Source organism: Euprymna scolopes, chromosome 2, assembly GCF_053919585.1.
Source record: "Euprymna scolopes isolate OS-2025 chromosome 2, ASM5391958v1, whole genome shotgun sequence".
Classification (NCBI taxonomy): Eukaryota; Metazoa; Mollusca; class Cephalopoda; order Sepiida; family Sepiolidae; genus Euprymna; species Euprymna scolopes.
In genome coordinates, this window is record NC_136483.1 from 16835975 (window position 1) to 16848212 (window position 12238).

Genomic DNA, 12238 nt, shown 5'->3' on the forward strand with positions numbered 1-12238 from the left:
AAGGAAGGGTTGTAAAGAGATAGCTTCGAAATTGGGGGTATCAAAACCAAAGCAAAATATGATGAAAGTAAAAATAAAATAGATAAACCCCATGATTTATTATACAATACCTGTTCACACTGAAACACTTATCACAATATTCTGTGGATCTATATTAAAAAACCTTGTTAAACTTTGTGACATATTTCCATTCTATGGAGGTCAGGTGAGAACAAACACAGTCTAGTGGAAATAATCTCTATTCTTTCCTACAGCTCCTTTCTCACAGAGGAGACGTTGCTAGTCTTTCTCTACTCTGAGATTATTCTATGGTAGATGCTCGACTGAGCTCTAATCTCTGATATCCCCTGTAAAATATGCGTAGCAAGAACTCCTCATACTACCAAAACTGCATATAACTTTCGTTTTTTCTAATATGCACTTAAAACCAAACAAAATTTCCATGAACAAAGTTTCTTCCCATAGGCTTCTTATTACTGTAAACTAAAACATGATCAACTTCAAGTCATTATCAACAAATACTTATGTTATCCTCTTGTAGTCAAATTTTGTCCATTTCGTTTATCTTTTTTAATCATTGCATGGTGGTGGTTGTCAGCCAGCAGATAATCTAATTAACCTTTATCCTTGAGTGGCTTTTGGTCTTAGTAAATGATGACTCATTAGTATGAAAACTGACTCTCGAGATTAGTTTCAATGTTTTGATTTACTTTAAGAATAGAAGGCTTAAATTTGTCTTTTTGGGGTCTTTCAGCGTTTCTTCTCAAGGTTGACACTAAAAGGTGAAATATAAAAAATAGTCTAGATATTTGGAATTCCACTTTTCAATTTTATTTTTTCACAAACGTGTGTGTGTGTGTGTGTGTGCGTGCGTGCGTGTTTGTGTAACAAACAGCTGCAAATATTTGAAATCGATACAAGCAATATGATATAGTGGCAATGCAGTCGAAATAACATTTCATTGCAAAATCTTCTCATGCATCAATTTCTTACAAACTGCCTTCCTGCGGAAAATAACTGCTTTTTGCAGGCGACTGGAATATCAGGATTTGAAGAATGTTGTGATACTCCCCATATCGCTGCCAAGCCATTCTGGGAATCAAATTTCTCAAACAAATCACAGGAAAATAATAAACATCTCCATCTTTCTATCTGTATGGTGGTAGTTACTAGTGCAGACTGTGGCTTCAGTATGCAGTGTTCAAATTCTGCTGGAGCTATTATATTATTTTCACTAATACATCCATGGGTGAAATATTAAGACTTTCAAGTCGTGCTAAGGTAACCAACTTAGGAGACTGAAAACTGAAAATAGCACTTGTGATCACATGGTACACATTGTGCACTTTTAGAAGTGTTGGAGATTTGGTTTTGTTTTCCACAATGCATGATATACTTAAAAACAAATTCATCTGTCAAGGTTGCCAATAGTCATTCTCATAATCAAAGAACTATTATATATATATATATATATATATATATTGGTTTGTGCATATCTATCAATTATCCCACTTAGTCATAAACCAATGAATTATAGTGGCCACACAGTTTATATTTGGTTTTACATTTTACTACATTGATTGCTATTTTTGGCGGAGTTTCTGTTCAAACTTCTATCTCTCTACCCCTCTCTAATCGTCCCTTTATCTTTGTTTCTCCCTAACTCCCTCTTGCTTCTCTGTCCAGTCCACTCCTCTCTCTCTCTCTCTGGACACACACACATGCAACTCTCTTTTATATAGATTCCTCGAGGAATGAGTCTCATTCCATCTTTTCCTGACAAAACTTGATCTAGTTGATCGCCAAAGAATAAATAACTATTTTTAAATGTTATGCATTATTCATTTGCGGCAATACCGACCGAAAATATACCAACTTTGTAGGTGTTTATTTTCGTTGTTTTTTACATTTAGACAGACAGACAGACAGACAGACAGACCACTACCCTTTAAAATTAAGATTTTGTTTTATCTTTAAGATTTATATACATCAATTAATGGATAGAAGTGAAATCTGGTCAATGAAAATTGAGGACGTGTTTTTATGGCAACTTTGAATTGTTGGCACATTTATTACTTCTCTTAGAAGTCTATTCTACGATCAAGGTATTTTGATTGAGAAAGAGGCCCTCCCTTAGTTCAATAAAAATCCTACACCATTCTTTGTAGCCAGTCTTTAAACTTTCTCCAGATGCAGAATATCATGTATTAGATATGAAGCAGAGGACTAGACACCATGTTCTAACAGTGATCTGACAAGGGAGACATGAAGCGGGGAAAAATATTTCAGGAGCAAAATTGTAGAAAGAACATTAAACGAGAAATAGATTGCTTTGTTAGTAGCCTGAATTCAATCTTTAGATGGCTTGAAGGCTGAGTCGACCACCTTGAGCAGTATTGTGTTACCACCGAAAATAAGAGCCACATCAGGAGAACCCACTGCAATAGGTCAGCATTTATTGACACTGAGGTATAAATCCCATTCAATGAACAGTTTCCGGGCACGTTCAAGGTTAGACTTGAGATTGTCAATTTCGCTTCTATGAATTACTTAATTTGACATAACCTGCAAATAGGAGTATGCTTCAACTAATCACTTCCGGCATGTCGTTGATATAAAGTAGAAAGTATCCAGTATGGAGCCATGAGAAACACCACTGCAAGCATCCATTTCAGATGACAGACTGCCATTTATCTGAACCTTGTATATACGATCACCAAGAAAGAATCATCGATTTTATAAGTGATTCAAGTAATCCATAAGTGTTGAGTTTATATAGAGTCAAAGGCTTTGGCAAAGTCTATCAGCAGTACCCATTATACTCGTAATACATTCTTCCATCATATATGTGTGTGTGTGTGTGTGTGTGTGTGTGTGTGTGTGTGTGTGTGTATGTATGACTTATTTTTACAAAGTTACAATGTTTCAATGTAAACACACAAAAAAAAAATCGACGTTACTTTATTATATAATATCTTAATATTCTTCTTTGAAATTCTTATATATATATATATATATATATATATATACACACACACACAGTAGCGTCCAAAACTAAGGGACAAAATTATAAAACCTAATATTTGTTAGAAATAACAACTGTGAAAAGCTGAAATTTTGACAGCTGGTAGTCGTTATCATCCATAATAGCATACTAAAATTTGAATCATTTGCAAAGGACAGAAAAAGAATTATAACAATTATTTATTTATTTTCAAAATAGGAAAGTCCAAAAGTAAGGGACAAAATTGAGAAAAACAATGTAAACCCACTAACATGGAGGATTTGTGGGTGAAGCTTCAAGAAGAATTGTCCAAAATTAGTATCGAGGATTGTCAAGAACTGATTCATTCTTGTAGTCGGAGATGTGCAGCTGTCATTGAGAGCAAGGGCTCATTTACTAAATATTGATTGTTTTTTGGCTGTTTCTAACAAATATTAGGTTTTAAAATTTTGTCCCTTAGTTCTGGACACTACTATATATATATATATATATATATATATATATATATATTTGGTAAAACTGGTAATTAGTAGAAACCTGAAGAGAGTGCTCAACACTATTGCAGAGCAAATATGTGTTTTATTTTTTTATTACCGTTTTATCTGTTTGGTTACATATGTTTCGGATATTGGACCATGTTTATGACCCAACAGCCTTATCAGACCTTACAAAAATGGTTGTTAGTATTTGGAAGAAGTGTTTTAGACGAAATACGAAAAAAAAGGGGAGGTAGAGATAATAAGGGAGGGGGAGACGGGTATCGACAATATTTAAGTTTTGAAGGTTAAAATACATTAGATTGTAGTGTGTGTGGGGGGGGATAGCAGATTTAGGTAGGCGTGGGTGGAGATATATGGATATAGGGAGGGGAGGTGGAGAGAGGATGGTAAAGAAAAAAGAAAGGGGGGTTAAGGAGAGGAGGGGGGATAAAACGGTAATAAAAAAAATAAAACATATATATATATATATATATTATGTAGATGGATGAGATAATAAGGGAGGGGAAGACGGATATCGACAAGGTTAAAATACGTTAGATTGTAGTGTGTGTGGGGGGGATAGCAGATTTAGGTAGGCGTGGGTGGAGATATATGGATATAGGGAGGGGAGGTGGAGAGAGGATGGTAAAGAAAAAAGAAAGGGGGGTTAAGGAGACGAGGGGGGATAAAACGGTAATAAAAAAAATAAAACATATATATATATATATATTATGTAGATGGATGAAATAATTATATATTAGCTATAATGATATATTTTCATTAAAATCTACCTCTACATTTTGACACCATTATGAATTTAAATAAATTGGCAAATGCATTTACAAATTTTATTACTTTTAGATAAAAAATGTATCGTTTTGTTATAGTTTCTCTAAACTTAAGAGTTATTCCCCTTTCTTTAAACAATTATTTTAATCCGCCCAGTTATCTGTTAAAACTCGTCTGTGTTTGTCTTAGTACATCAATAATGAGAGTTATTGTGATTTGATTTTTGCATCTTAGACATGTTACACCAAATTGGTATTTATTTGCACACTGATTGCTCTTTATTCCATTAACCATTTTCCTTAATAATTTCGATGCTGCTTATTCTTTATCTAATTAACTTTTATGTTTACATTTTGCGCAAAGATTCTGAAGAGAATCTTGTTTTCATAGTAAGTTATCAGAATTTTTTGTTTACTGTGCAGATCTTTTTAAAAACGATTGTCTACTTCATGACTTGGTTTCAGTATAAATTATTATAATAAAATGTTATAATTTTTAAAATTTATAATATGCATAATGTCTATTGAAAGATAAGTATTGGGCGTTTTTGTAATAAAAATTCAATTCTTTTAGAATTTATTTTCATCTATATAATTTTAATTCATATGGATACATCGCATATATGTGTTACATTGTTGTCTATATGTTTTATTGATGCACTTTTACGAAATGTGTGCCATAGTATATACACTCTGATAACCATGGTTTTTGTAATCAAGCAACAACTTGTTAAATCAACAAAGTTTTATTTATTTTACAGTGAAGTATGACTAGAAAGAGTTGGGTCGGTATGTGGGATGGTGTGTGGTTGGTCGGTCAGGCGATGGGAGAAGTGTGTCACTGGCTTCTCTCTCTGGTTGTTTTGACTTGTTTTTAATTTAAAATTCCATTGTTTTAAATTACTGTTCCCTTATTTTGACATTATTCTTCTAATATATGTGTGTGTACTTATGTATGTATGTATGTATGTATGTATGTATGCATGTGTACATGTGTATATTGTTACATCCTCCCCTGGGATCCTAGTTCTTAATATTCCAGGAAATTAGAAATAATCCATGTGTCGGAAATTAGAAATAATCCATCAACACGAACATGCGCTAGACAACATTTTGCCCCCCCCCCCAATCAAAATTTTAATAACATATATGTTATCACGATTTTAACTTAGAAATGCTGCTTATAAGCTTTGGAGGCGTTACGTCAATTTCAGTGCATTTAATTTAATTAATTAATCAGTTCGCATGACAATGTCTACCTAGAGAAAGGTAAAGACGACACCTTTGGTTAAAAAAAAAAAAAGCGTTAATATAATCCGTTTTTTTTTTTTGTTTGTTTGTTATTTTGAAAACATAATATATACGAGTCGAAAACAATTAAAATTCCAAATGTGAAGCATTAGAAAAAAATGAAGCAGTTGACAACAGTTTGATAGTTTCTTTCAAGATAATTCATGTAATGTAGATGTACGAGCATTTCATTTGAGGAATTTCGTAATTTCTCTTCTTTTTTCTATGTTACGAATTGCTTGTTGATTAACGGAGTCTCAAAATCATTCAACAGATGTGGACCGACGGGATCTTAACAGCAACAAACTGACCGACTGTCTGACTAACTGAATGACTGACCAATGCCCAAAATAATGGTTGCTTTTTTCTCTGGCGCTAGAGTTGGCTAGGTTTATTTTTAATCTAACCTGATTAGTTATTGGTCTTCATTAGAATGGTCTGTTGTTACCTATTTTGGGTGATAACGATCTTGAATCGTCACAGTATGTATGTATGTATGTTACCGCGTATAGATATATCTATTATAAAGATGCATGAAATCTCTCTCTCTCTCTCATATATATATATATATATATATATATATATATATATATATATATAAGCTATAGTAATGTATTTCCATTAAAATCTGCCTCTACTTTATCTGTTAAGCTTTGTACTTTTAGCAATTCCAATCTAAAGTTAAATATTTCAGAATGTAGGGTTGACGTCATCGCAAGCAATCAGATTTACACCGGATCCGATACTTTTTAACGTTGTCCGTCATCTATACAACCTATGTGTATTATTACTAATTATATTAAATGAGATCATTGCTTCAAGTAGAGGTGGCCAATTATTATAATGAATAAACCACTTACCTTGCTTATAGCTAAATAACGATGGGCATTCTTCAAGTAAACAATCCGTTGAATCATTTGTTTGTGTGGACTGAAATGATAAAGATGTGATAAAGATGTCTTTTTAAAACAATGATTATTTAGACAAATTCTTAATCTCGAATTAACAACAGCTTTCCGTTCAGGTGAATTCGTTTTTATATCTTATTCTTTTTACTTTCTTTAGTTTATCTATATTACCTTTGGACTTTTGTGATATTCTTAAAAAAAAACCTTCCCTACTCTCTGGCGTTCTTCAGTTGTAATTTCTCAGACTTTTTAACTGAATCATTTATTTATCACGCTTCATATGCTGTGAAGTGGTTTGTATCAGTTAAATTATCTTCCTAGTAATTTCATTATTTATTCAATGAAACTAGGGATTAAACTCAAAGCTTCAAAAGTCTTTTAAACAAAATGTTTATCCTTTATATATTTATTTAGCTTCTGTTTTGTTTACAAGTGATTCTTTATATGAAATGATTTTTAAAATGCATATCTAAAATGTTTGTATACATATAACCGAGATAAACGAAATTATACACACACACATATATATATATATATATATATATATATATATATCTCATATATATATATATATATATATTTACTATTATATAAAAGGAACTTTGTGTGTGTGTGTGTGAGAGAGAGAGAGAGAAAGCGAGAGTTCCCTATGGACTCCAAAACAGCTAGCCTATTTTTTATGAAATTTCATGAAAATGTACTCTATGTATCTGGCAGTGTTCTTTGATATATTTTGTATCAGGACTTTAATAAGTATCGATAGTCAAAAAAATCCGGTGAAAGAAAGAACAGGCGACTTTGACTAAAGTTAACACATTATACAGCCTAACATCATAAGTGAATTTTTTTTATTACATTTTCACCAATTGATTTGTGTTCTTTGTTGAATATTTTTGAAAACTCAGGTAGTTTTCCACAAATTTCAGTCACATGAGGCAATAGAAACCATCTCTTGAGACATTAAACACTGGGAATTCTGTGTGGAGTGATCACACAGCCGTTCCTCATTTTGGAGGTTGGTTGGTTGGTTGTTTGGTTTATTGGTTTGTATGGTCCTTCAAGGCAAAATAAGTGGGTTTTTTTTTGGGGGGGGGGGTCTTTGTAGAGTAGGTATTCTTTATTTTTCAGTATTCATTTTGAAGGTCTTTAAGTGAAATTTTAATGATGATGCACTATATGTGATTGCAGGAATCATAGGTATCACATTTAATCCACAATGGTATCCTTCCTATCAACTCTGCAACAATCCTCAGTGTCAGTATTCCCAGATGTCGACAGTGATGTTCTTGATTGATTGGTGGTGATGTTGTCCTCTGTTCTGGTGCACTTTACCCATGACTTTTTCTTTTCTTTTTCCTCTGCATCATCCTAGAAACTTCCTTAGTAGCAAAATATCACCATGAACTTATTAATACTTTGATCTGCTGTGAGGTTCTCTCCTTATCGGAATTGCTGTATTGTGGTTTCTTTTTCTCTTGCTACAAGTTAAGATTGGAGAGTCAGTTGTTTGGAGAAGAAGTCTTTCAACGAGTCGAACAAAGATGACTTTTCAGTGACAAATTGGGCATTGAAAGGACAAATGCCTGTTCAACTCAATCTTGCTTTGACGATCTCTGGCTTATATATGTATGCCATACGCATCATGGGAAAGTCTGTCTTTCTCATTAATTCTATGTGAGTTCAGAAAAAAATTTGATTTTTTTGTTTTATAAATCCAAGTTTTCGTTCTTATCTGGTTTTCCATCACCAAGGTTGTACCGAATGTGACTATATATTTTTTATTGGAATCCTTTGATACGAGTAATTTGTGTCATGAAACAACAACAACCATGAAGATGAGGATAACAGTTCGAAAATAAATATAAATATTACTCATCTCAAAGGATTCCAATAAAAAATAATATATAATAAATTGCGTTTGTGATATCTGTTTTCAGGAGTGAGAAAGAAGATAGAATCCATAATGAATAAATACAACAGTAAATCACAGTGGACACTATAATCATTGAAACTTAAAAGTTGCAATTGTGGAATCTGATTGGGAGAGTAGGAAAAAGTTATAATCTCCACTTTTATATAAAAGTCACTTTATGTGTGTGTGTGTGTGTGTGTGTGTGTGTGTGCGCACGTGAATTCCTTCTTCATTAGGGTCAGAAACGGCTGAGCCTATCTTTTGCAAATTTCACACAAAGGTAATTTATATGTCTGGCAGTGTTCTTAGATATGTTTCTACATAAGTTCATCTGATAAGTACCGAAAACCGAAAAAATTCGATCTTAAAAATAGTCTTTTCTCGCTTACAGATAAAAAAGGATAATTTTTACAGGGGAATATTTTACGTTACACCGACCAAGGGTAATAATAAAATCTCACCAAATCATTTCTTTTTAAAAAACAAAAACAAAAAAAAAGAAAACAAACATATTGTCATCTGGAGATATAGTTTAGTGGTGGAGCATTTGACTACAGATTGAATGCTCCCTTGTTGAAGTCCAAGTGTACCTCATTATATTTTAATTTTTTTCTTATTAACGAGTTCAATTTACGATAAAAAGAAAAGGTACCATTTAAAATCGCTGCAAATCATTTCTTTGTTTGCATATTTTAAAACTAAACATTAATCAAAAGTAACTTGCCCTGACTTTCACAAAAAACACTCGACTAATTGAAACCACTATGAATAATTCCCCCCACTCTTTATCTGTGCCTAAACCTAAATGTAAATTCCATGAGCAAAGCTTCTTTCTTAGAACTGAACACCTGTGGAATTCTGTTCCGTTTTCCTGCTTTCCAACTGACTACAATATGGTCGTCTTCAGGTCCAATGTGAACAAGTTCTTGAGGAGACATTCTCCTTAAAAATCCAATTTACCAAATTTCCACTACTAACGATTACTGTGATATTGTTCCCTTGACTACTGCACACTCTTTAACCTTATCATCGAGTGTCCTCTTGGCCTTGATAAGTGGTGGCTTCTTTGTAAAAAAAAAAAAAAAAAAAAAAAATCCGTCCGGCACCGATATTGTAAATAAAGTAAACAAATAAATACAACATTAATTATTAATTAATAATGTTTTCCTGTTTATCCGCTCAGAGTATTAGACTTTTTATTATAGGTAGTAACGATTGCCCACCACAATTGAGCCTTGAAAATATGAAACGCATCAGAAGAGGAAAAAGGTCAGAAGTATACAAAATGTAAAATATAGACAAAAACTGGCTTAAGAACATTTAGATTGGAAATGAAGAAAGTATATATTAAGATATATTAAAAGATGTATAAAATACAAAAACAAAAAAAAACATTTAAATATTAAAAAAAAAAAAAAAAACAAATATGACAAGGAGGAAATACGTAAATAGGAAGAAAAAAATTGGAAGAGTAGTATATAAGTATTAGTAAAAAGGAAAAAGGGATCACTAAGAAATAACGGGGATCGTTAAAGAACAGACAATCTATATATCTATAAAAGTGAAATTGTCTGTGTACGTTTCCCTGCCAAACTACTCTGTCAATTTTCAGTCTACAGACTCAAGATATTGAGATTTGGAAAAATCTTTTTAATCAGTTTTCGGCCAGAAATTTGGTTGTCAAGGGGTAAAAGTTCAACGATTTGACCTTTGAAAACTCTACCAAACTCTTCCAACAATTTTGGGTCTAAACACTTGAAATTTTAAATGTAGATTACTTGGGCATGGATCAAACTTTTTAATTTGATTTGAGCTCCAAACAAATGTTAAGGGGTCAAAATTGGGGTGAAAGTTAAAAAATATTTGACCTTGCGGTCTCTACCAAATTACTCAGCCAATTTTTGGTCTAAACATTTGAAATTTTACATAAAAGGTATTCAGATATAGGGCAAGCTTTTTAATTGAATTTTGGTCGAAAATTTAGCTGCCAAGGGGTCAAAGTTCAAAAGATTTAACCTTTGCGGTCTCTAGCAAACTATTCAACTAATTTGGGATCTAAACATTTTAAATTTTACATAAAGGGTATTCAGACATGCAGCAAGCTTTCTGTTCAGTTTTTGAGTGAAAATTTGGATGCAAAGAAGTCAAAGTTGAAAGAGTTGACCTTTGAAGACTCTACCCAACTCCTCCGCCAATTTTGGGTCTAAACACTTGAAATTTTGGATGTAGGTTATCTGGACATGAGTCAAACTTATATATATATATATATATATATATATGTAGTGGAGTCGGAAAAGGTGAAAGTAGGAACACAACGACTTGGTGAGAATAAGAAAAACATTTATATCAAGCAAGGGTTAGTGGTACAGAAAAGGTTAGTAAATCTGTGGGGAGTCGTCTCGGTACGACATCTGGATAGCTCTCATTGAGCGGTCTAGACTTGCTGATTATATGCCTAATGGACAAGTCCAGCTTAGCGATTATAAGGGTGTGTATGTCCCCACAACAATAAATATATATATATATATATATATATATATATATATATATATATGGCAAGATCGTTGGATACTTTCTAAGTGTTATTTGCCGGATTTCTCTTAATGTTGTTAACAAAATTTCCCGGGCAATATCCTGTGACTGAACTGATACCAAATGAGCCTTGTCTTTCTCCCAAAAAATATGTTCGCTTTCTTTCTGCATTAGAAACATAAGTGAAGTGAAACAATACACATCAGAGCACTAACTATTACACCTTGTATCGCTTCCATTATATATGTCAATGATATACTTGTAACACACTAACGAAAATTACAAGACTTTTGAATACATACATATGTACATACATATATATGCCTATCTGTTGATGAATATACGAGCCCCCCCCTTCTCAGGTGGAGCACTTTTAGTAATTGATATCGCCGGCTACTGTTTAGCGTAATGCAAAGCTCTTTGTAAATAAACAATGTAGCATTGGTGAATGTTTGTATAAAGTATTGTTAGACACTGCCAACCATGTCTGTTCCTGTCACCTGGTGGATAGAGCCACTGACTATTATCAACTTGATGGTTGTTGGTTCAATCTCTAGCTTAGGATGGGTGCTGTTCTAGCCACACAGAAAATCTGTGAAACAGTAAAACAATCTATGAATGACATATATGTGTGTGTCATTCATAAATAAGTATTACATATATGTGTGTGTGTGTAATATTTTTCAAATAAATATTAACACCTATTTTTATATGTACAGGCACTAGTGTTTCATACTTACACAATCATCAGTGTAGGAATGATAATAATTACTACTGCTTAAGAGATTCAAATCCAGTCACAAAGTTACCCTTGACTTTGTAAGTTAGCACTCTACCTCAAGACCACCAGCAAGTAACATAAGAATTGAGATAAATTAAGTGCGTATAAATACTCAGAGTATTCAACAGCCGGAAGTCAGAATGTTGCATTTGTGCGAAAGTTGACCACATTTTTTCTTAATTCATTATAAGGGGTTCAACTGTATTTTTTTTAAGGAGGGCTTTATAACTATAATATTTTCTGAATAAATATTAACAATTATTTTTATACCTACAGACATAAGTGTTTCATGCTTATACAATCATCAGTGTAGGAATTTTTTATTACTGCCGATCAAGAAATTCTAAACCAGTCACAAAGTTACCTTTGACTTTGTAGATTTACTGACTGAAGGACTCATCAATGTCAGGTTTTTCAAACCTTTCTCTTCCTCATGTGAGTTTGAATGAAAAAGTTTTGCTATTTTTTTTTACTTAAAATCATAATAATAAAAAATGTTACTTAAAATTATAATAAATAATAAGAAATATTATTACGGTTTATG

The 12238-nt window shown here is 32.5% G+C and overlaps 1 protein-coding gene and 1 long non-coding RNA gene across 2 annotated transcripts in view; one reads left to right on the forward strand and one right to left on the reverse strand.

Annotated features, from left to right (window-relative positions):
• The window catches only part of LOC145289182 (cilia- and flagella-associated protein 337-like), a 1233457-nt gene that overhangs the window by 780029 nt on the left and 441190 nt on the right, over positions 1 to 12238 (reverse strand). The window contains exon 5 of the mRNA XM_080136389.1: positions 6422 to 6491. Within this exon, the coding sequence (XP_079992515.1) occupies positions 6422 to 6491 (70 nt within the window). The remainder of the gene's footprint in view (positions 1 to 6421; positions 6492 to 12238) is intronic.
• The window catches only part of LOC145289166 (uncharacterized), a 50166-nt gene that overhangs the window by 27663 nt on the left and 10265 nt on the right, over positions 1 to 12238 (forward strand). The window lies entirely within an intron of this gene.